This window comes from Pterocles gutturalis, unplaced genomic scaffold, assembly GCF_000699245.1.
Source record: "Pterocles gutturalis isolate BGI_N339 unplaced genomic scaffold, ASM69924v1 scaffold18910, whole genome shotgun sequence".
In the NCBI taxonomy this organism is placed as follows: domain Eukaryota; kingdom Metazoa; phylum Chordata; class Aves; order Pterocliformes; family Pteroclidae; genus Pterocles; species Pterocles gutturalis.
In genome coordinates, this window is record NW_010141241.1 from 22,688 (window position 1) to 49,288 (window position 26,601).

General features: G+C 40.8%; 1 protein-coding gene across 1 annotated transcript in view; it reads right to left on the minus strand.

The window, feature by feature from the left end:
* SUSD4 (sushi domain containing 4) overlaps window positions 1-6,339 on the minus strand; it is a gene marked incomplete at its 5' end in the record, with an annotated part of 29,026 nt that extends 22,687 nt beyond the window's left edge. Inside the window, one exon of the mRNA XM_010083962.1 lies at window positions 6,127-6,339. Coding sequence (XP_010082264.1) covers window positions 6,127-6,339 — 213 coding nt within the window. The remainder of the gene's footprint in view (window positions 1-6,126) is intronic.
* Window positions 6,340-26,601: the final 20,262 nt, after the last annotated feature.

Here is a 26,601-nt window from a genome sequence, read left to right on the forward strand (position 1 = left end):
TAATACCATCAAATGTATTTCATAATGTATTTACTTATTTAGGCAAACTAGGAGATCTCTTATTCTGAGACTCCATCACTAAATCTTACCAATATGAGCAACACTCTTCCCTAGTTAAAACGTATTTTCCTTCGTATCTTCCCCTTACAGGGATGGTTTCTAAAACACATTGTACTTAACTAACTTTTAGTATGCAGCCTAGATATATTATCAGTTAAAATTTCTCCCATTTCTCTGGTTACTTTTAGCTGCGTGGCTGCTGCTGCAGGTACCTCCTGCTGCCTTTATCAGGAAGGGCTGGCAGCCTGCCGAGTGGTCTGAGAACCTGCAGCAAGGCGTTTTACTAGAATTTATTAATTTATAAATGCCCAAGTCTGGGAGGATGTGTACCCTAACAGAAGGTTATAAAATGCACTGGGCTGAGGATGCAGACATCACCTTCAAAGACTGGACAATTTTCTCTCTCTCTGGTGAGTTAATCATCAGAGGATGCCCCATAAGAAATGCCTGACACCAAGCCTTGAACGCTGTCCCGAAGATGCTGTCCTGGGCACCCCTGAGGACGGGATGAAATAGATGGGGGATCCTGCTCCGCAGCCATGCGGGAGGAGGTTGGAGATGGATGCCAGAAAATAACATCAATGAACAGCTCACTCGCTTGGCATAACAGCTTTCTGTTGCTATACAAATAAAAGAGGTGCGTATACATACACTGCAGTTTAAAAATGATATTTCACTTTCAAAGCAGGGGAAATTGATTCTGTAACAATGATCTATTTACAGCGACTTCATCCCCGTTATTCCAAGCAACAGCTATAGATCAAATCATTTTAATCAGCTAGATGTTGGCAGAGAACAGTGATAAGTTGCTCACTGCACCATCCTTTGCCTGCGACATCCTGGCTGACTTTGATAACGGGCCCATTACAAGCCCTGGCTAAATGTAAGACCAATGGACCACAGTATTACAGCTCTTCTTCCTGATGCCTTGCGAGCAAATGCTTCCCCACTGGCTGCATTTGTATTGTTTAGTGCTTAGTCAGGCATAAATTGCAGTAGCCGCCTCTCCACAAACAACTGGATTAGGTGGCACAAATTCTGCTTGGAAAAGCTGAGAATAAGTGACTGGATTTTAAAATGTCCTGTCCTGCTTTATTCTAAGTACTTTTCAGCCAAGCCGTGGAAGCTGCTAAACCATTTAAGGGAATATCTGGTCTTTAACCAGCATCAAGCAGCAATGGCTATGACTTACACTACTTTCTGGCAGTTTCACATGATCTGCTTATATCTACCGTGTGAATATTAAACCAGGTCCGCCAAAAGAACACCCTAGTTAGGAACACATCTCCCATCACAGAAAGTTTGGTCTGAAGAGTAAAATTTGTTAAACACTATAGTTATAGTGCTTTAGTTTCCATGCAAACTATGCATCATCTCTCAGAACTGTTTCTTCCAGCCCGTGGGGAAGGAGGACCACCCTCCCTTCTCCCAGGAGCTCCTGGACCATCAAGGCAACTCAGGAGGAAGGCATGACATGACACTATGGAGATAGCCTCACCATCCATGGACTCTCCTGGCTTGCCATGGGTGCTGTCTATGGCAGGTGAACTTTTACCCTCCAAAAATTGTCCCTGGTCCATGCTAATTCAGAAGGTGCTTGTAGGAATTGCTTGGGGATTGCTACTAGACATTGGTCAAAACCATGTCAGGGGCCTTTCTAACACTGTAACAGTACGTGCAGTTGAAGAACAGTGCTCTCCAGAGGTCTAGTGCTCCTGTGTATTTCCCTGTGGAGCCATCTCCGAATTAGCCTTGACTACATCTAGCCACAACATTGACAGGCTGGAACAGAGAGGATCAGGGTGAAAGGATGAAAGGAACATCACAAAGAATGGGTTGGATGCAGGGACAGCTCATCTGGACCCTGTGCTCTTAAAAATAAACATTTAAGATCGATATTGTTTCTTGGGTTTTTACTAGTGTTAAATCCATAGTACAGTGTTAGGAGGATGGTTCTGTGGATGGCACACCCAATTTTTCAGTGCATACTAAATAACACCTTCTCTTTCTTGTCTTTGCTTGTATTAGAACAGTGCACAGAGACTTTGCTGAAGATCTGTGGCCACTGTGCTAAGCACAGGTTACAAACATCATAGAGCGCTTGGAACAAGGCTTAAGGTTCGACAAACACTGGGCAAGACAGATGAGAGATAGAGAAATAAAAATATTTCAGTCATCTCACAAATCCAGGGACAAAGGCAAAGATAAATGAGTGCTAAATGTCACAGAGGAAAACCGTAACCAAACTACGTACTAGCCCACCACTTTTACTGCAGGTTTATCATCCCTGTCACTGGGAGAATGAGGCACTGAGGACATCTTGAAGGCATCTGCCTGCGGAACCACTGAGGGAGAAGGGTACAGCTCTTTGCTTGGTTGCCATCCCCACGTACGCTGTAAATTTAGACTCAATCTCATAGGAAAGAGGTAGCATTTGTTCCAAGTAGGGCAACAGTCTCAGCAGCCACATTACCACAGTGGGAGAAGATTAGATTGAAGTGTGAACATGACTTATGGCTCTTGAACAGTAAATACAAAATTCCTACCTTAGAGCTTTGGTATTTATGTGCATAACCGTATTAGAATTGATGGAAGTTACAGTCACAACATGCTGTAGATCAACACAGGAACGTAAGTCTACGCGCAGAGATTTTTGACAGGGCATTTATTTGGCACCTAGTCATGCAACTTCATTCTCACACTGACATGTAAAATCTCCTGCCTCTTAACGAGAAATGACAGACCTATAAAATCAAACTGATTGGATGAAGAGCTCTAGGTAATGTATCAGTTTTAAAATCAATTACATTCTGAAATGGGTTGCTTTGCTTCCTTTGGTAAATAGCATTCGTTTGTGACTAGAGATTGTTCTAGTAAACACATAACTGCAACTAAATGTACATAACATATAGACATCAAATTATATTGCAACCATCCTTAGCTGAATTCAAACTTCTGAGATAAACCTGAAATGAACTGCAGTATTGAGTGTTTTTACTGTTCAAGCTCAGCTGGCAATATCTGACATTTGCACATACTGTGATGAGAGGCATGCACAGCGTACCACAGCACAGATGGCAATCAGACCCTGCCTTCAATGACTAAATGCAATATAAAGTTTATTTTGCCTTGTGATAGCTAATGATGAATGTTAAAACATTAACTTCTTACTTCTCCAGTAGTTGCTGTAAATTTCAAATTTCTTTTTATCATTACAGAATTTCTGCAATGAAGACTTTTATGTCTGTCATTAGACAGCTGAGAATTACAAACCCTGTTATAATTCCTCCTTAACTGTTCTCCAGATGTGCAACGTTCCTACACTGCCCCCCTCCCTGTCATGCCCCTGTCTCATCATTCTGCTCCCAGTACACAAAAGGATCACTCTAAAAAGCACTTAAACAAATGCCTAGGTCTCATGAATCGCCACTGAACCTTTGCTTAGTATTTGTTCTGAATCAGTGGTTATATTGTGCATTGGAATGAAGAATTAATTCCATCATCTAATTTTTTTTCCCCATTGCTAAACCCTGGGATTGTTTAAATAATACCTGAGGTTATTATTCTACCATTAATCAGGGAAGTATTATAGCACTTGCTTCACTAAATCCTAAATCAGGGTCCCAGTCTTCAGTCCAAATAATAAAAATCTTTTTTGCATATACCTGATTTTGAGCACAGAACTTTAATAAGACAAATCACATAATGAGAGTTATACTCAAACTTAAGTGCTTTGCTTGATCAGAGCATTGGCTTGCAATCATTTTTAAGTGTTCTGTGCTGTAAAGTAATAATTATCTCTTAAGCAACTGTTGTCACATCATCCATCACATTCTCATCTTCCAATTTCTTCCTTTTTTGAAAACACCTGGCCCGAGTGTTGATCACAGTGACATCAGTGGCCGTTTTGCCATTGACGGCATTGTGAAACTTCCTCCACAGATTTCCACTGGACTGGGGGGCTTGGAAAAGGTTTGAATATGATCCCTATAACATGTTAATGCTTATTTTAACAACTGCAGTGGATGAAGAGGAGGCTTCAAGGGAGACCTTAACAGCAGCCTTCCAGTACTCAAATGGGGCTACAGGAGAGATGGGGAGGCACTCTTGATCAGGGAGGGGAGTGACAGGACGAGGGATAATGGGATAAAAGCTGAAAGAGGGGAGATTTAGATTAGATATTAGGAAGAAATGTTTTCCTGTGAGGGTGATGAGGCACTGGCCCAGGTTGCCCAGAGAAGCTGTGGATGCCCCATCCCTGGAGGTGTTCAAGGCCAGGCTGGATGAGGCTTTGAGCAACCTGGGCTAGTGGAAGGTGTCCCTGCCCATGGCAGGGGGGTGGAACTGGATGGTCTTTAGGGTCCCTTCCAACCCAAACCATTCTGTGATTCTATGATTCTATTTCAAAGACGCACATCAAAATTCCTAGAAGCTACCTTCAGTGGTTAAGAAAATTGATTTTCCAAGCATTATAGCTTTTTCTGGTAGTTGGACTACCCAATTTAGACATATTCTGCTGTCACTCTACATATATTTTTTCTTAAATAACCATGAGATGAGAGACAAGGGCATTTACGAAAGGTGGCTGAAACTGCAGTGGCCATGAATTTCATACATACATTATTTTTAGAGGTTGTTTCTTTGACATTGCTCCATGCCACCATTATGACCAGGTGTTACTGGCCTCAATTGCCTTTACGTTTTACATATCAGCTGTTGTCTCAGTGCGTACCCCGAGACAGCTCATGACTCACAGCTCTCTAGCACGTAGCCTCAGTCATGTCCAGGAATCCGTCTTTTACCAAGACCCCTCCTGCCAACAGGCGAGACCATGGGCTACTTTCCAGCTGCTCTGGTTGCCCTCTCCAATATCTTATCCACCACTTTCACACAGCCCACTGTTTAGGGTCATTCCCCTCACATGTATTTTCTGAGTGTGGTCCTCCCAGGCCCTGCTTGCTCCCGTTGTGGCACGTCCCTTCATGCACCTGTCCTGGCACAGGCTTCTCATCCCCACCCACCTACCAGCACAACAAGTACTTGCAGTTTTTATACACACTGAATGATGCGTGATCCTATGTTGTAAGTGTGTTTATGAGCCACATAAGTCTTTGACTACTTTTGAAGGAATTCCATATACTTATCTGATTTTAAATGATGGAAGGCATCCTGAAATAGAATTTATCTTGTTCCACCTTGAAGAAAATGAGGCAGCGGCTAATGACTTCAGTGCAGAAGTCACAACACTAAAATGTACACCCTTGATTTAACCAAAACTTTTCATGTCTATTGATTTTAAGAGCTCTGTTGACCAAAAACAAATCAACAAAAAGAACAAGTTATATCTTTAATATACTTGGTGAAATAAATAGTTTGTGCTGCTTGGATGTATTTTGACCAAAATTTACACTTATTATATTCAAATTAATCCTGCCTCTATTTAACTCCCAGAAGAAGAAAGTAATTTAATGTCCTAATAATTTAAAGCAAAATACAATTTCAAAAATGCAATACACTAAAAAGAAATTGGTTTATGCCAGAACAGTCTGAATTATCTCAAAGTAAACTTTACTGTGACTTTAAACTTCTGCAGTCCAGGCATATTTGATTTTCCTATCTGAATCATGCACATGCCATAAAATATAATTGTTTAAAACTCCTGATTTGCAGCAGCAGTAACACTGGAAGTTCATTAGATTTTCCTAGTAAGATATTACAGAAAGGAATATTAAGTGGGCAGCTTTAATAAGCAGTTACAAACAGTGTGCTGATACCAGAGGTTGTTTTTTCTCTCTGTTGTCAATGTATAACTAGGTATTGTATCATCTTTTTTCCTTCAGATTTCTTTATGTCTCTTTCAACACATACACATGCACACGGCCTCTCACGGTATAAATTTAACTGACAAATGGGGATTATGGATGGGATGGATGGGAAGCCAAAGTATGCATCAAATGAGATGCAGTGAAATGGACGTCAGTCTTTTGTGGTTTGTGCTCAGACACACGAACATGGACAAGTGAGAAGAACTGAGACTGGTGAAGTGCTTGAAGAAAACTGACTTACCTTCTTGTAGGCACACAGGTTTATCACTTGGTTTCCAGCTCAGGGAGCCATTAAAGTGTCTCACACAAAGTTTTTTTGAAGTACCATTAAGCCTGTATCCTTCTTGGCAATGAAAGCGGACTACCACGCTTTCAAAGAAAACACCTGCACTGGGTGTCTTGTATCCATGGTCAGGAGCTCCAGGATCGGCACAAGCTTGTAGGTCATCGAACCCTATGTCAGAGAAAGACACAATCAAACTGTGTTCATTTGCTCCTCATGCAGCCAGAGTCATGCTTTTTCTAGGTTTTTCCATTTGACATTTAATTTTCCTGGGGACCTCACAATCACCATTAATGACCACTAGCAACCCTACTTGGGTACCGGTACTCCAGAGTCAGGAGAGGACCAGCCTCCAGCTACAGTGAAAACACTCACGCAACAGAAATACTCCTGTCATGTTGTACAGCTACGGAGGAAGCACAGTCAACCCCACTCCTCGGTAGGTGAGCTGAATAAAAGTAAAGCACTTGACCCAACCTACCTGTGGGGATTGCACAGTAACGCATCTGTAATTACTCTTGGGGACTATGGGATTTTGGAGGTCCGGTACAGTCACTGGAAAGAATAATAATGTGTCAGAAGCTGAGGGGAAGAGGAGATAAAGAAGCCTAACTGCCATCCAAAGACAGTAACTAAAACAGAAGATGAGCTGCAAGGTACAGGGAGATTATGACCTGGGGAGGGAGCTCTGCCACAGGGAAAAGGGACACCGGATGTGTGTCCCTTCTTTGATCCCCCTATCATGTCAGCTTGGTGGCCCCACCAAATTCTGAAGTGTGTGTCCCTTCTGGATGTATTTTGATCCCCCTATCACGTCAGCTTGGTGGCCCCACCAAATTCTGAAAACACTGTTATGGGAGTGCTATATGACTGCATTGACACCAGAAGGGAGTTTGTAAAGCCCTTTACTTCCACAAAATTAACTGTAAAATAAGAAACAAAGCCCCAACAGTTGCAATCATAAAATGTGACTGTTTATCACTTTATCAAACTCATTTCAATGTCATCTGCATAAACTGAAGCTTTTTTTTTTCTACTGCAAAGCAACAAAGGTTTAGTGCACCACTGAACAAGCACTGCATACTGAAAGAGCAAATGGCTTTGCAGCCGGGACAGCGGGGGGACAATTAACGCTGGTGGGAGGGAAGGCTGGAAAATTTGAAAATCATTGCAATGTAGCTTTAATGGTTTGAGTTTAAAAGAATAGTACCAGAGAGCCTCAGCTCCTTCCTGCATGATAAGCATGAAGTGCCTCCGTGGTGCAGGCAGAGAGAAGGAAGATATTACAGTCAAAATAAATCTCAGTTTCCCCAGGCCAAATCATTCCCTCCAGTGAAGGGCTCGGTGTGACGCTCTGGCAGCCAAATGGAGAGCACTGAAGGTGGTAAAGGGCTCTTGCATTTGAACACTGCATTTCTCCCTGCAGTCATGGCACACAGTGGGGTCACCAGAGACGATCGCTTTTTCCTAATTGTATACACATCTGATTTTATGTGAGTCCAGGTCATTGGGGTGAACTCCCCCATCAAGCTACAATTTCCAGGAGGTGACCTGATGGCCAGAACCCAGCCCGAATAACTGTGTGCCATGCGTGCCGGAGAGAGGCATCACCTCCACCCAGCCTCTGCCCCTCTGCAGTGCTCTGACACCCGGGGCACTTCACCTCCAGAGATTTCACTAGTGTCCCCTCTCTTTGCACTGCTGAAGCAGCACAAGAGCAGCAGAGTATCTGCTCTCATGCGGTTTTACTCCCCCGTCCAGTGAAGTTTATCGTGAAAACTGAAGGGTCAGTGCAGTAGCCAAGTCCAACAAATTTCTGAGCTTCACATCTGCTCATCTGCCACATGGCTGAAGACCTCCTGTGCAAAATGCCCAAGACTCTCTATCATTTGCTAATGTGACAAACAGGGAGAAACACAGTCTTCATGTTCATGGGATTACACACTGTAGGCAATAATAACAGAGAAGGGCTGTCCATTTTTACTCAAGATTAAAAGAACCTTCATATGCTTCAGGCAGCAAACCCACATCCTTAAATAAAGTCAGTGATGATCTTAATTGTTTTCCATTAAACCAAGGGATAACATGACATTTAGCTTAATTTTCTTACTTTGGTAATCTCAGAATTTGCAGTCAAGCAAGGAATATTATAACACATCTTGAAATATGTGTCCTTTCTTACTGGCTGCAGCAGGGAAAAGTACACAACTGCTTCCTACTGTGCCTCTGCAGCAACAGAAAAAAAAAAAATAAAGGTGCTGAGGTCACATACAATTTTCCTGGTAAAAAAAAATGAGCCAAGCTGATTTCTCAGTTTTCATTAAGGCAGATACACAAAGTTAAGAGTTTTTGGGACCGTCAGCACAAAACCCAACACAGAAGGCAAGAATGTTTTTTCCCTGGTGCAGCCTAATTCTGTGACCCTACTGCCACTTTTCTGGTGACCTTTCACAAGCAAAGATTTTCATTCCTCCTAGGGATCATTTTGCAGTAAGTTGGTCTCTTAGGTTCTTTTTCTTGAGCGCAGTTTGTGAGCAGACAAATCTATTCCCAAGCGGAATTCTCAAGAAGGAACTGGAACACAAATGGAAAAATTGAATTATGTACCCTCTAGTTTCTACAAAGCCAGTAGCCAGCTGTTATTCAGCTACGGAATAAGAGAGGACACATGGAACCAGCACAGGATCACTGCTTCCATGCAGCATTTCCATTGCTTGTTCCTGAAGCGAGGAAGAAGGCAAAAGCCTCAGGGAATAGGTGGATGATACGTGGATGATACGCAATATGGTAACTTCTCATGGTAAAACCATAAAGGCAAAGCAAACAAAATCCCAGCCCCGTCTCTTCTCCATAGACACCAACAGCAGACTTGGCCCCAATCTCAGTCCCACTACAATCAGTGGAGTCACTTGCATGATTGGGGCACAAAGCAGTGAAGCCAGCATAGTGCCACCTCCTCCTGTGCTTGACTGCAGAGGAGGCAAGGACGTGTGTGAGGAAGAAGAGCAAGGTGCTTTGAAAGGACCATTACAATCTAGAGAAGCCAGAAACTTCTCTGATTTTCACCGGGGTTGCTCCTCTCTTGCACATGAGGTGTGCCGAGTATTTTGAGCTGCAAGCTAATTCCCCTCAGCCTTTTCCAATTTAAGTATGAAACTTCTGGTACAATATTCAAGAACAACAATGCTGAAACATCCCTGAGAATTGCCATCTTCCAGCTGTCCTTAATGAGATCAGACTCCGGCCCTTTACGTAATAATCCTTTTCATATAATCTCATCTAGTTAAGCTCCACCCCTCCTGTGAAAAATGAGGAGATGCATGGCTTCAGTGAAATACAGCTTGCTACATTAATTCTTTTCTTCCTACGATCTTTAGTTTCTTTCATTTTTCAAAGCTGTGCTTTTGAGAGCAGCTACTCAAAGCTGTGATATAGTTATTTTTATAATGGCAGGAGTAATCTCATGTTATAGACGGGACATCTTTTGCTTTGGTCCCTTTAGAACCTGACGAAACCAGCTGAAATAGTTTTCAGCCAGAGTTATGAGTCTTTGGAAAGAACCATAAAAGTTACATAAATGGAAAAGCCAATCTTTCAGTTATAACAGAAAGGTGTTACCCTGCAGGAAAGGGTATATCAAATAAGATTGAAAAATAACTTAGAACTACAATGGATTCTGTTTCTTTATAAACCCTTCAATGAGTCTTCGGGGATGAAAAGAATGAGATTTTACTTTGACTTCTGGACTTTTTCTCATGGTTACAGAGAGGGAAGGGGAATCATCAGCACCTACCAGTAAAAACTATACAACGCACTTGTCAAATAAAGCACTAAATTTTCATGTTACCTATAATAGCAAAAATTTGGTCAGGTCAGCAGCCATCATCATAATCAACACTGCATCACTAGGAACAACTTTAGGGGATGCTACTGTATGGCTTTAAATCCCTAAAGGAAAGACTACACAACTACTGCTGACACTGACTATTTCAGTAATCAAACTGGCTTAATATGCAATCTAACTTGAAGACTTTCTCTTTCATTGCACCTTTAAGGGATGTTGTGTACAATATAATGAGCAATAATATCTTCTGCTGAGGCTCATGAGTACGCAAGGTCATCGTCACCAGTAACACATGCAGTTGATAAAGACTATCTTTTGGTTGTGGAATTTACTGTATTTCTACTGTTGGAGCAACAGGAGGTCATCAGAAAATAGTAATGCTCTTAACCTGGATAAAACACAAGCATTTTAGACCGGTTCCTATTTTACCTAAATTACTTGGTATTGTCAGTCAGATAAAAATTGTGTCAAATCAATCATAAGACTGAAAAATAAGCAATGCCCTCCTCAGGGTGTAAAATAAACCATTAGAATTCATTTGAAAGGACTGTATTTCTAGAATTCTGCATTATATGTTCTCAAATATATAATGATTCATCTTGTCCCCAATGAAAAGCTTGAAACATCGGAAGCCAGGGGAAAATCACATATTCATGATCACAAAAGATCATAATAGCCACAGCTGAACTTCAGACACTCCTGAAAAAAGGCAGGAGGAGGAATGCCTCCCATCACTCTCTATTTCTCTGTACCTTTTTCTCAGTTTCCACTTTTGTTTTCCCTGTTTCCCTCTTCCCTCACCTCCGTATCTTACAGCTCCCTGTAAATTCATGGTGCTGGCAAGGTGGTTTCTAATCTCAATTTGATGGACTACTTTGCTTCTAAAACTGCCATCTAGCATCTCCCTGACAAACTGCTGATGCACGTTGGCTCAGAAATGGCTGCGCTCATTCCTGAACAGAGACATCACTCTCATTCCAGTTTGCTACATACACACCATGAAGGAAAAGTGAAAATAATGTGTAATATTATTATAGATAGAGAGCATTTTCAGCATTTGTCTTCGGTATGATGGAGAACAGGCTTCTCATACAGCAACAACTGCATTTGGGTTCACTACATCAGCCAGTCCTTTCTGTCTCAGCTGGTGGCAGAGGAAGGCAGAGGCTTTGCAGCCTTTTGGACCAAACTGCCTGCACGCACATTTTATAAGGAGTCGGTAAACACTGCAGGAGTGGGTTATCTTAGGCCAGCTCTCAGTAACGAGCCGTATTAGGAATAAAGCAGAAGGGCCACAAGTGCAAACACACCGGGGGCTTGCTTGTCTTGTACAAAGGAAAAGTCATTTTCATCCCTTTAGGAGTTTCTGCCCTGTTTCTGTTAAAGCCACACAGGCATGACGTTTTGTGCCGTTGGCTGTTAATGCTTCCTTGCAGTTGATGAGGTTAATTGAACTGTATACCTCTGCAACAAGAAAAGGAAGGATGTGCTTCGATTAGCATCTAGCCTTGGAAGTGAAATGAAATTATGAACCTGTGATTGCATTAGTGAAATGCCAGCTAAAATCTAAACTCTTTTTAATCCCTTAAGGGTCACTAACGTTTAACCTTCCCTGAGACTTCAGCAGCGTGGTAAAACCCTGCCCTGTTTAAGATGTGAATCACAACCTCCCTCGCTACCCTTGCAGCTCATGCTCCCAGCTCCCAGCGCTGCTGGATATCCCTCCTCACTCGGCTGAGCCTTATCCAGCACAGCCTAAAAAGCCACTGGTTGAAAGGGAGAAGTTAAATTACTTTGTAGGAGAAACAGAACAACAAATAAGACCTCCGGGGGGTGGGTACTTTGCTTAAGCCACAATCTTTCTATAAAATCAAGAACACCATTAAGCTTCATTCTCCTTCATACAACCCAAGAGTGTCATAGAAGGAAAATAAGAAAATCAGTGTGTAATGCAGTTCACGAGCACCAAAACCACCTGCCTGCAATAAAAAAACAAATGAGCATGCAAGCCCTGCACGAAGGGCAACAGGCTCCAAGAGAAGCAACTGATAATTCAAAAGGCTGAAAGGTTGTTGCCTCATTTGCAGTTCCCCATTTTTCTTATCTATCTTCTCCCCCAACCCTGGCCTCTCACCTGTGTTCTCCAACCTCCTTCACCCCAACCCACCCCAGGCCAACTCACCACCTGCCTTGGCACCCTCCATGCTCCCAAATCTTGCCCACCACCATGCTCACCACCTCCCTTTCTCCTCTTCTCAGCGTGCATGCGGAAAGGAGCCGTCATTCCCAAGAGCAATGGTCAGCTCAACCTGAAGATCCCTGCTCTGGGGTGACAAGTCCCTGGGTGTTCCTGTGCGAAATCAAACTGACATCTCCCTGGAGAGCCTAAGGATTGCTGCTCCTTCCAGAGAGGGCACAGGGGAGGGAACTTGAGGAGCCGACAGCAGGACAAAGCACCCATGGAAGGGGACAAAAAGGGTCTTCCAGAAGCCATGCTGGGGCTGCTTGTGCCTGGGGACCTCAGCAGGGAGAAAGGAGGGGAAGCCACAGTGTCAGCAGGGCAGGTCCAAGGGCCCTGCATAGACAGAGATGCAGATGTAATAACAGCATCTTTATTTTACGGGTCATGCCTCCAATTAGTTACTCCAATTACTGTCCAACACTCGGGGATGATAGCACAGCCCAGCTGGTGCTTGACCAGTGTCATACAGCAGGGGACAAGCTGAATTTTCTACCCATGGAGGTGATCACCATTTTTAATTTTGAATGTGAACCTTGATACAGGATTCTGTCATTGCCTTTACATTAGGCTAATGCATGAGGAAAAACCACTTAGAGCTGCTAGAAAAGGAAGACGGTTTAGAATACAATTAGTGGAGTACTTTAGTAAACCCGCAGCAAACTAAGAAAAAAAAAAGATGCATTTATTTCTGCTCGAAAATGAGTTTATTCTAATTAACATCTTAAACAGTACAGGCTTGTCCCTTTAATCATAACTTCTTGCAATTAATATAGCTATGTCATCTTTGTAAATAAGCCATTTCATTTATAATGCAGGAAGCACTTGTTGCTTCCAGCCTTTTGTAATCCAACAAGTCTGACTGCATAATTTATGAAACCTGATGAAGTGTCATGTGCTGCTGCATGATCCTCTGAACCTACCATGACTTACATGAAAATCAAAAAGCACAAACTAAATCTGCCGGTGGTTCTGCTGACAGAGCTCAGTCCTTCTATGTTTCTATTACACAAAGTTACCATGTCTACCCTGGGGTATGATTCGGGGTTAATAAAAGCCAATTTATCACACAAGAAATCCCACAGCCTCCTCCCAGTTCCTAAACATTTAAACTGGGTATTTAGTCTTCAAACAAAGCCACTGAAAATGATAACATCTGCATGCTGAGACCTAAACTGAGGCCAGCTCAAATCAGGCATTAGGCAGAAATAACTAAAAACCTGAAGCCAGGGTTTGTTCAGCTTTCTGCAAATACAAGGTGAATATTTTCTTCATTTCCATTTATTCAGCTAGTTCAGTTTAATGACTAGTTCTATTCAAGCTGCAAATTCTAACAGGAATTTAAAAAGTATAAACCTATGTTTTTCTTTTCTCTTCCGTGAAAAAGAAGCAGGTGAGAATGAATGACTTCTTCAATTTCTTTGTTAAAGAAAATATTACACATTTCTAAGTGAATTTAAAATATAAAATGTGCTTAAATAAACTTATATTTATGCATATTTTTTATACTTCAGGTAATTTTAACCACTTTTAAATAGTTTTTCTTTAAAATGTTAGTTCCACGCTTCTTATCTGAACCCTGTGTACTTATTAAGTTCTAATTCTAGACAAACACACTTTGACATAGATGATCAGTTTTTTAAACAATCTAATTTAAAAAAAATAGTTCCACACTTCTTATCTGAACCCTGTGTACTTATAAATTCTAATTCTAGACAAACACACTTTGACATAGATGATCAGTTTCTGAAACAATCTAATTAAAAAAAAATCAAGTGACATATTTTAGCTTTAAACAATCTAATTTAAAAAAAAATCAAGTGACATATTTTAGCATAATGAAAACAAGGATGCAGTGAATGCACATTAAGCTCCATATATGCTTCAATAAATGGGCACATACCTAACACATCCTCGTATTCCTTACGCTGATAAGGCACTGCAATAAAGATGATATTTGACAATATGTGCTTGTTGACTGGTGACCCATAAGAATCATCATAAGGAATTAAATATGTACAAATCCAAAATATAAAATATTAATATATCACTTACAGAAATATTTCCTTTTTACTGATTTAAATGAATAAGTGAGCTCATTACTTTTATTTAAATCAACCAACACAAAATATAAAATATTAATATATCACTTATGGAAATATTTCCTTTTTACTGATTTAAATAAATAAGCTCATTACTTTTATTTAAATCAACCAACCCCACTTATATTTTCATCCTCACATGTAACATTTTACATATTATATGTCTGAGGAGTTCATTAGAGTTGCAATATTGTCGATGTGGGAATTCAGCCTTAGGTCACTAAACAGGATTAATAACAACACAGAAAGCTACTAATAAAAAAGTGCCAAATAAAATAAAACTAGACTCCCATAATTTCAAGAATGTTATGGGCCTGCTGTGCTTTTAAAAAGCAGTGTCTAAGTATTATTGTTTATCTGTCCCATATTTTTAGCACTCTGGAAAAAACTAATTACCGTTACCAAGAGTTAGTTTAAACATTTTTAGTCTAGACAGGCATCCCTTAGGAAATATAGCCAAAAAAAAACATTAAAAAATGAATCACGAGCTAGTTACTATAGCAATATTTCTTCTAGGCCAATAGCATATAACATTATTCATCACAGCAAATCCAAAGTAATGAAATGTCACACTGTTCAGCAGAGATCTTCGTTTTTATAAGATGCAGGAATCAAATACTCAGAGGTATGAGTTGGGGGTTTGATATTTATGCTCTAATCAACGACAGACTTCCCTAGATAACGCTGTATTTTTATTGCACACAACAGTATGGTAATCCAACGATTTCTGCTTTTCAGCTGTGGTATAGAAATTGATTTTATACTTTCCCAAGAACAGGCAGAATTGGATATAGGGACAATCAGGATTAATGTGTGAATATTATAATACAAAACTTTTAAATGAAGTGCACACTAGAGAAGACTGAAAGACAAGGGATTTTAAAAGCTGGTACGCACTTAAAGCAGGAGAGCAGACAGATACTGTTTCCAGCCTTTGCACTTGATTCCTTATCACAAATCCTCCGATGCTTCTGGATACTCTGACATCTCTTATGCCCTGCAGTGATTTCTCTCTATACGCACCTACCCGTGAAACCATGACCTTTCCTCTGAGATGGGGACCTCATCGCAGCCATCCATTTTTTTTTATTCTCCTTTTCCTCTGTGTATGTTTTCCTTGCTGGTACTTATTTGGTTAGCCTTGCAAAGTTGGGATATTATTTACCTACAGGTCTAGAAGATGTAAAGGAAGACAAGGTGGTTTTGCTGGCTCACCAGGTATTTTCCACACGAGGACTGCCATCGCACCTTTCACATTGGCTTCAGATCACACCGCAAAGCACTTTGACTCAAGCAAAGCTTTTAGAAAGCAAGCAGATAATATCCACTGGAAAAAAATACCCTGATGGATTTTGGTGCTAATCCAGACCCAATGAGAACTTCTGATTTCCTTCTATATGGACAAGTGACTTTACATTCCTATGTTCTGCTGGTACTGCTAGCACTAAGCACAGGTTTTAGTCTGTTGTTTCCCTTCATGAGAATGCATTCATTGAAGAAAAATGAAACAAAGTTGGCTTGTTATTTTCCAAGAATGAGACAAACCCACAAAAAGGCATACAAAGGAAAGGAAGGAAAAAAAATATTGCATAGAAAGGAAGCAGGAATCCAGTTGGGCACTGATAATGAAGCACTGTCGTTACACCAAAACACACTTAAATTACTCATCTAAAATGCTCTGTCCTGTCCATACTGAAAAGACTGGAAAAATCAGTAGCCGGTTAAAATGATGCAGAAACTTTTTTTTTTTTCCTTTCTTTTTGATTCACAATTGTGTTCACTTTAATTCCTCAATAGAGGGTAAAAACTCCCCTAAAATTTGTTCTGTTTAAACAGCTGGTCAGGAGTGGGACTGTAACAGCAGATAATCCAGTTGCGCGGCTGTCTGCACTAAAAATTCTCATCTGACCATTTTCCTGGTGCCATCCTACCCGAGGACCTCCCAACAGCTGGAAAGCAATGGCAGGCTGCTGGCAGCGTCAGAACAAGCAACTCAAGGAGCAAAGTCACAGAAGAGCTACTGAGTGAGATGGAAACATTTATGATTAAAACTTGTGCCACTACAGAGCCATCATATTTAACTCCCTACCAGAAAAAAAAAAAAAAAGAAATCCAGGAAAGTGTCAATGACAAATTTCACTGGCACACTCTCTCTCAATTTTTGTGGCATCATAACAAAAAATCATTGGTATGTAAAGTCCCCTCTGGCCCAGTATTTCCCCTCCCAATGCAATTTGTTTCCTCTCTAACCAGTTTCCTATCAATTCTGCAATTGTTCTATTAAGCCAAATCTTCACATGTACTTTCCCTGGTGGCAGTTTACCAAAGTCAAGATAGATGGTATCTGCTGCATTTCCCTTCCCTGGGAAACCAGCTGTCGTCTCAGGAGATTAACAGATTAGTTTGACACAATCTTTCTTTAATACATCTGTGCTTTACTTTACATCGTACCTCCAAGACTTTTAATCTCTCTACCTTAAAAAAAAAATTAAAATCTTCTGAATTATTGAAGCGAGAGAACCGAGTCCCTGAATACCCAGATCATGGGGCTTTTGTTCCCTTTTTTCTCTTTAATCAGTGAGTATTACAGATAGTGTCTTAGGGCACTACTGGAAGTCGCTCCCTTCCAGTTCTGGATATGGCAGTGAACTTATGCAGAAGAGGAGGAAGCTGAGGGCAGAAGAGAAACCGAAGAAACCGGAGCAGGAACAGCAGGAGTGACTTGGCAAAGGGACAGAGATGGGATGTAGTGACATAAAAAAATATGTTAGCCTGGAAGCTGACTGACAGCTGTTTGGATGGTGACACCACTAGAAGATAAGAGAGTAGGAGATGGGAAGAGAAGCAGCAGCCCAACAGGGATCCCAGTAGGTTAAAACGGGGAACTGGAGAGGGACAAGAGGGGAGAGAGGGGGAGACCCTCGGTGACAGGCAGCAGAGCTGATAGGATGGGCAGCGCCTGGAACAAGAACAAGGCATCAGTGCCAGGAAGATGCCTGGCAGGACAGTTTTGGAGGCTGGCAATACACTATGAGAGCCTTCCCAAGGGTTAATGGCCTATCCTTTCAGACCAGAACTGGATATTTTTTTTTTCTGCTGACACCTCTGAAAATCACAGACTCCATAATGTACTCTGCATTGACAACACTGAAGTTGAGACTGTCGAATGAAATCTCATACACTTTATATAATATATAAACATCGCTTTTACTCAGTTGAAAGATTAAGAGTTATGGCATTCATGTGCACAGATAATAGACAATGCTGAGCTACCCGATGCTCAAAATATTTTCATAAAAGCCAATCTGAAAATCACATATACTGCTTAAATTTAAAGACTATGGGCTTTTGTTCTTCAGAAAGTATTCACATCCCTACCTGTCATGAAAATAGGTTCTCATCATTTTGAAGGACTAGAGGAAGAGGAAGAATAAGCTGTTATTAATTTTTTCATGGTACTGTAATTTGATTATCTGGGAGGTAGGAAAGGTCTAGAACAAGCAAAGTGATGGTTCTTTGTTCTTATTCAAGGGTCAAGAGTTTTAACCACATAAACCAGCAATTTATTTAAAAATCATTTTTCTTAACAGATATTAATTTGAGGCTTTCTGCAGCTTCTCTTTCCCCACAGTGTTAAATGGTTCTTTTCAGAGCAACAGCTGCAGCAAACCTAGTTAAAATAAAAAGCAGGCAGTACACAGACCCATACATATGCTTTGCGAGAAACAGACAGCATATCCAGATTTATATGTGTGCCAGTCCCTTAGGATGTCATAATTGTGTTTGTTCTTTTAATAACTTTAGGCTCCAGTGCTCAGAATAAAAATTCTATGCTGAAGCTAATGCTTCATCCTTAGTTCACCTCGCTACCCTGAATTATACAGCAAGCAGACTTAAATAAATGGAGGAGTCTGGCTCCCTCCTTACACCATAGACTCCAGCCACACACATAATGGGTTGCCTGATTTAATTCAGGGTCTCTCTTTTCAAATCTTACTTTGTTTTTACAAAATATTTGGCTCAGCCATTTCTTTTTATAACCACACAGATTTCCGAGCCTGCCTTCCAGCGTTCAGTGAATTGCAGTCTCCACTGACACAAGCAACACATCAAGCTTCCTGACTTGCAAGAGCAGTTGGGTTATTTGGACAATTATGTTCTTCCTAATTACTATATCTACACTTTACATCTACAGCCTCTTTCTATAAATGTAGCCCAAAATACTGAGTTAGTTAAGCAGCTTATTAAGTAGGCATGGCCTTTCCGAAGCTATTGGGACTACAGCATGCCACTACTAATCCTATGATTATAAATGATTTTTCACTCCTACAACCAGACTACAGATTACCCTACAATGAAGACAGGCATATATATTACCAGTTTACAAGAGGGGCACTGAGACAAACAGAAGTAGGTCATAAACAGCACCGGCTGGTGGCATAGTGGTGAGCAGAAAGCTGAACCCCAATCAACCAGTATCTTGTCCAACCTGCCTTACCACATAAAGGTTAAAAGTGAGCTGATGTGCCTAAATGTACTTTCAGTTTCTGATCACCTTAGAAAGATTTTTTTTTTTTCATAATCTGACATCATCTTGAACCTTATTTGAGACTAGAAATGAACTGCTTGAGGAAGGTCAGACAATTCTTGCAGGTCTTGCTGGATTAGGCAACACTATTAGCCTTGGTTTGTTATGCACGAAATTAATGGGTATTTTTTGCCTCCAATAAGTCAAAAAACAGTTTCACGATTAAACTCTGAAGTTGGCTGTTGATAATGCTGGTGGAAGAAGAACATTGGTATGGTCCCTTCACCAGTTTCCTGACCATTACACCATCTTGCCCCTTTGCCCTTCATCATTACCAGTTTTACTGTCCTCCCAAGAACAATAATGACCCTTGCTTTCCGTATCTCCTCTATGCTCACTTGGCTTTCTTCCATGGCTCTGTTGGGTGCCACTTTCCAAAAAACTCCCTTAAAATCTTTTCCCTTCTTCCTTCCCATTCTACCTGATGGGAGTCACCCACCATGACTTGGCATCTAGTGTTTGGTGGCAAAAAATGCCTTTCTAGAGCTGCCTTGAATCCCATGTCTCCTTGCTATTTCCAGTAACATCTCTGCTCTCCTGCCAGTCTGGTCTGATCTTATTGTTAAGAAATACTTGTTCCCAGTATGAAAAGCAGTATCTCTGCTCCCGATTTCCGACTCAAGCCATTCTGCAGCCCACATGCTGCTCAGCAAAGACACATCAATCATCCCACATCAGGCAGGAGTGACCTCCACAGATAGTTACAAGTTCCCACACTGAGATATTGCTATGCGGTGTGAACCATACGGCTTGACCTAAGGATCTTTCCTGTTCGGAAAGCACGCCTGTACTCCATGCCTTTAGACCTACTACTCTCATAAAATGCAGTGCCTTGTGCCCTATCAGCATGATGTTGAATCTTGGCACGGTTAGAGGAACGATACCTTTTGTTAAAGTCAAGATGAAATGAAAAGCTAAAGGACATATATACCATAGTACAAAGAGATAAATGCCAATCTCGTGTAGTAGCTGTCTTAACATGGGACAGGCAACTTCCCTCTTAGCCCAGACATTACTCAGCCATTAAGAGAAGGACCGATGTCACTTAATATCCTTTGGGAAAGCGGTCTCCCAGAGGAGCACCCTGAATGTTTTGCTGTACTAGGATTTGGCTTGACTCAGTAAGCACAGCTCTGCGTACCCCGCGGGCTGCTCAGAAATGAGCTGTGATGAAGGACAGAGCCTACACACCACACGCACACATACTCATTCACATCCATGAACATACCCCAGGCTTTAGCTTCAATCGAAACAGAGGGTTGAAGGATTCTCTTAGGGACTTCATCATTCTTCCTGCCTAGCTCATTCATTTATATTGCAAGTTTAAACTTAACTTAAACTCAGCTGAAAAGGAACATTCTCAGAAAAAAAACAATGCTAACTAGGCAATGTTATCGATTCTGCCTGGTTCTCTGAGGGAAATATGAAAGCTAAGTTGCTCTCGCGTGTCCAGCACTCCATAAAACAATCCACTCTATAGCTTACTTGATGCCTTATAACTCTGCTATCTTCATGAAAATAACTATATCTACATATAGCCTTGTATATCTTAAAACTCAGCGTGTCTCCTATGTCATAGATACAACGATGCATAGAGTACACCCCATACATAAGCCTAATTGGAAATGGAGTGAAAATTGAGGTAAAATGCCTGTATCCCATGGAAAAATTGAGGAAACTGCTGCTCCTCAAAGCCTCTGTATGCATTTCTGGCTTGAAACGCCTCAGCTTTCTCTTAGGTGGCAAGGCATGCTGTCTTATCAGCTGTTGTACATGGTACAGAGGAAATACAAGAACAAATAATCCAAATTGGGATGAATTTAGCAATTTTAAAAAATTCATTTAATCAGTAATCAGGTAAACTTAATCTGATGCCAAAAGACACATCTTGCCACACTTTTTGAAATACAGCATACTCAAAGTGGGAGGAAATTGTTTTAGTGTGAGTTAGAACAGTAATGAAGAGTTATATTCTATTTGGTAATGACAGTGTGTGATAACATTTTCTCTTTTGGGAGTAAGCTTCTGAAGCATTTTAATGTTTCATCTACCATTACAGACTTCAGCAGAAGTGTGAAGTACTCACGAGAACCAGGCCTGGATGTAAATCTGGAAATAGCCCATGATCATCTCTCCATTTTGGTTTTACTGATGTTGTAGATATTGGCTTTTTCAAACTTCCACCATCCAGTGGAAATTGGCCAAACGGATGAACCAGACAGCATAAGGTCTCTGTGTACAAAGGGGAACACCACTACTTAAAACCAGTCCTTGCTTCGGGAACTGGGGGAGATGTCAGTCCTGTCTCTTAGGCTGGCAGAGGCTGCCTGGAGCCTTCTTTAAGCCAGTGTTTGTCCAACCAAGCTATTACTGCTTACCTAGGCAGTGTGTGCCAGCTGAGCTGCGGCAACAGGCTGTGCACGCTCTTCGCCCATGAGATAAAATGCATTAGCTTTAACTTCTTGCATCCAGACTATTTGCCAGATGGCTGCCTAACAAACAGGAGAACTGAATTGCTGAATTATTTTACATATGCTTGGAAAGCCTGGGAAAAAAATAAACACAAAAGAAGTAACTAGTGGGAACGGAGTGATGCATTTTTGAATACAACAGACTCCATCATTATTTCAAAAAAACCTCTGTACATTATAATTTTATTTAAAAAAAAAGGTCAAACATCAAAGTAGTTTCCCATGCTAAGTGAGATAACAGGTCTAATTTTTTAGACAACCAAAAAGAGAGCCTGTGTTTTCACTCAGTAGATCTCATGTCCTGTCCTATCTGAGTATACTGCTCAATAGCAACAGTGTATGAATGGGTTAAATTAAAGTTCATATTGGGTTGCAAATCCTTCAGCTATCCCTGCAAGAAGTTACCTTCTCACTCTTTAGTATCATCTACATTGCTGCTCCTGTACAATAGCTGCATTATTATTGTTGTTGTTTCTTTTCGTTTGGGCTTTCATTCCTACAGGGTCCTCTGCTTTTTTCTTCTCTCTTTAAAAAAAAAAAAAAAAAAAAAAAAAAAAGCCAAATTAAGTTAATGTAGCCACCAGAGGGAGCCTCTGATATCTTTTTAAAGAAGAAAAAGCTATTGAAAGTGACAGAGAAATTAATGAAAATAATTATAGTTGAGAAATTGAGTTTCAAGAAGCAGCAGCTTTGCCTTAGGACCAAATCCTATTTCGGTGTAAGGTTTTTTAAAAAAAATGTAATTTATGGCATAACTGGCTCCTTTGAATACAGAAAGCATGCAAAGGAAGGACAAGAATCAGACTGGGATGAGAACAACTTTGATTAATAGTTGCCTCATCTAAAAATGCAGCAACTCCTCAGTCTCGGTGAGTAGCAATCCAGATTACTCAAGAGAGCTAGCCTTTTGCAACCAGATACTAATATATAAATACACTGAATCAAATTTTCACTATCTAGACAAACTTTTCAACAGATTTTGCAAAAGAAAACACACAGCTTGTTCCCTATGCATGAAGCCTGTGCGTACACAGGTTTTATATGCATCCTGGCTGCCTTGCCGAGCGGATAGATGAAAGCAGAGCTCTTCAGAAAAGACAGCAGAGCTTTCTCAGACCTCTCAACACCTTGCACAATCCCCCTCATGTTCCCTAGACAGCTGACCTTCAAAATGTAATTAAAAATATGAAATATTAAAAATACGCTACTACAGAGTAGCATCTGTGTTTTATATCTTATTCCTTCTGTGGCTCTTCAGAAGAAATCTTCCTTAAAGCATACATTGCTTAGAGGATGAAAAGGGATGAAATGTTTGTATCTGGTATCTCCAACAGTACATTTATTGAAATATTCATCACTTGTTCTAGTCTCTGAACTACTTCTGAATTGCTTATGCCATTTTCGAGAAGATGCTCACCATATACAGACTTTATATGTTTTTATTCTTAACTATCATCCTTCTAACCAAGACATTTTGCCAGAGGGGCTTTACTTCACAATGACAAGAAGTTATGTTTTAGTTTACCTAGGCTGGAACTCGGACGTTTCCCTTTCTCTACCTGACTGTTTACTAGATGATGCATGGTACTTACCATACTCTCTCCAGATGCTTCTCAGGTATGGTAGGGGACTTCAGTTCTGTATTTTTCTTTTCCATAACTGAAGTAAATAGCCTACTGGAATCCGTACTGGTAACCCTGATCATTAGAAGCTATCTTTCTTTCACATATCTGAACTAGCTCTACACAGGCAACCTGGGTTAAAATAAGTGATAGTCTCGAGAAAGATCACAGATGTCTATAATGGGCTCAGATATAAGAGGACAGGAAGAAAGGCCATATAAGCAAGCCTAACTTTGGCATTTCATTACCTGAGGGGTTTTGCAGTCCAATGTCCTTTCAACCTCTTCTAGGATGTCTTTAACTTTAACTGAGTTTGACTTTAAGAAGGCAAACTGATGCTTTCTTTCACATGGCTTCATTCTGACCAACACTATTCTGGGCAAAAGGATAGCTCCTGCCTCAGGCTCAAGCCCAGTTACTCCTTCCCTTAGGTTACAAAGGGGAGGCTACACCTCTCTCCTGCAACCTCAAGCTCCAAATGCGTGGGGCAGGATAACATGCAGCATAGGAATATTGAGATACTGTCACAAGCACCTAAATGCCTTTTGAGCATTTGCAAACTCTGATAATTAATTAATGTCAAAAAAAAAAAATTGTAACACATTGGGCACAATTAGTTATTGTTAAAATTATTCTAACATTTCCTGAAACAGAAAGCTATGAAGCCAGAGATAAAACAAGCATGGAAAATTGCAGCTATGTGGTTATAAAGTTATAGGGCACTGAAAACAAGGATTCCTATTTGAAGCAGCTTTAGCTACTGGCATCACTACCGACTCCACCTTCCCCAACACAACACAGCTCAACCCCTACACAGCTGCTCATCACACCTAATATAATCACAGTTATATAACCAGTCCCAGCACAAGGCATTTGAGATAAATGTTGATGTCATCGGGATTTTGAAAAACAACATTTCTATTAACATTCTGTCTCCAGCCTTCCCAGCTGGCTGACTGCAGACCATTTCCCGAGATGTTCCAGTTCCTCCCTGCAGAGCTCTCTCATGTATCTTAATAATAATTCATAACATTTCTATTGCACCTTTTACTTTGACTCCCACAGACATATTCAGCTGTGACTTTCAGAGCAGCAGTAATACTGCTGTAGCTGTGATTGCCTTCATGATACACCAAGGCAACATTTGCAGAAAAAATAAGTCTATTTTGCTAGACCAATTAAGTTAATTATAAAAAATGGAGCATCTTGGAGTCACACAAGGCCTTCCTCACAAAGTCTGCTGTATTGTCTCTACCCCAATTATCAACTAGAAAATATCCATTTAATGGCACGCTGGCCAAAAGGTTCAATTGATTGGGAATATAACCTAGCAAAGTTGCCAGAGTTAAAAGTTTGCAAAGATTTTATATTAAGAACCAGAAGCAAAATCTAATCAAACTAGAAACATATTTTCAAAAGCACCTTTCCTCTCCCTCCCATCATTAGTCTCCTCACTGACCTCTTTCCCCTTCTGATATATATACAGATCAGCGAGTAACTAAGTTTTATGCAGAGAATTAAGAGACCAAGAAATACATGTCAGAACAAAGTAAAGAATGTAGATCAATCTAATGCAAAAGCAATAAAGCAGAAAACAAGAGAAAGTCACTTTGCAGATCTGTTCTTGCCATTTTTTCCCCTAGTTTCAGAAACAAGTACAGCAAGCAATCACATGCTGACATAAATTAGCCTACATCTACGAGCCTACCTGCAAGGCCAAAATACAGTGAGCAAACATCAGTGAATATAGCCTAAAAAGCATAAAAAGGATTTTCCTTTAGGCGTGGATGTAATGGGCTAGAAAGCAAAATAACAGCATGCATAACGGAGGGGGATTGGAAATTTCCTCCATGGTCCCAGCACCACCTCTCCAGCCCTGAGTAGTTAACTTCTACAACCAAGCACAGTTCGACTTCCAAGATCTCATCCAAAACTGGCATCTCTGCTGAGACTGTGAAAGATGATGAGCAGAGCACGTGTGATGCAAACACTGAAAAGTACATTTTACATTTGTGAGGTCATTTAATACCTGTCTAGATGGGCAGCAATCTTTTGTCACTGTTGAACTAAGGTCATTGAATCAAGAGCTTAAAATGTAACTATTGCTTTATCCCTCTATCCAGATTCAAGGTTTCAAGGCCATCGTGGCTTTTATGTAAGCAACTATGAGATGCTGCCAACAGAGCGGCCATTTTATTGCTATACAGTGAAAATCTTGTCTCTACATGTACAGAATCAGATATGGGAAGAAATGTCCCAAAACGCATATATGTCTATGAAATCTGTCATTTTGCATCTTACTTCTTAAAACCATTCATTTAATTTCTCCGTTGTATATGCTGCCTGCATGTCAGAGACCTTTGATCCCATCTGTGCAGTGGAGAAGCACATCGAGGACTGAGCGTTAAACAGCAAACTGGAATGGCCAGCACCTTCCAATAAAAGCCAGTTCATACGACCTTCTGCATCTTTTTTTCAACCAAGCCAGGAACACTCCTGCTAAGCCATCTGTTCCTATAATGAAAGCAGAACACAAGGACACTGAAGAATGCGAGCTGTGCCTTAGCAGTTTGGTCCAACTTGCGCCAAGGCAGCATACGGTCATGTTATGTGTTCATAAAGACACCAGTGCAACAAACCGTTCCTAATTTCAGCTGAGAATAGTAGCCAGACTATGTTAAAAACAACTGTGTCAGCCATAATAGCAGTAACAGTGATGATAAGAGTAGTAACACACCACAACAGCACTGCCATATGTAATGTCTCTGTAGTTTTTTTTATTCTCTAGTGGTCATCCCCTTTGCTTACATTACACTATAGACCTTTAACTCTGCATTGAAAGGGTTGCTAAATTGTTTCACCTTCAGCAAGTACTACATTCACTCTGGATTGTTCATTCTGAAGTTAAAAGAGATAAAGAACGGGGAGGAAATGTAGACTACATGCTGCCAGGAGCAAGTATTTCTTAGGCTGTATTTTCAGGCTGGAATCATTCAGGCTCTTGGACGTGAGCAAAAATGTCCACGTGTGTGTACTGTACACACAAATCTTGTTGGATTCGCTTAAAAAAAAATTAAAATTGCAGGTCTCAGGTCTTCACCTGCCTCTTTCTATTAGGAATGCACCTCAGCCTTGCACCCCACTTGCCGCAAGTCCATGTGCTTTTTGCTTCAAGGGCACATTGCTGCCTCATGGCCAGCCCCCTGTCCCCAGGACCCCAAGCTCCTTCTCTGCAGAGCTGCTTTCCACCCAGTCCACCCAGTCAGCACCAAGCTGACTAACAGGATCTGTAAGCATCTGAAAATGAACTTCCCTTTAAAATGTGTGCCTGCATTAACACCAGACTGGGATGTAGATGCAGAAATAGCAAAAAAAAAAAAACAAAAAAAAAAACAAAAAAAAAAAACTTTAGACAAGGCCAGGCCGTGGAATTCGTTACAGCTGGCTATGAAGTGTTGACGAGTCAAACGTGAGACTGAAAGTGCCAAGCTCAGCTTGCACTACCCTGACTTAAAACATTCCTCTCAGACATTCACATAGGATCAGAACAGACAGCTAGTCTTCTGC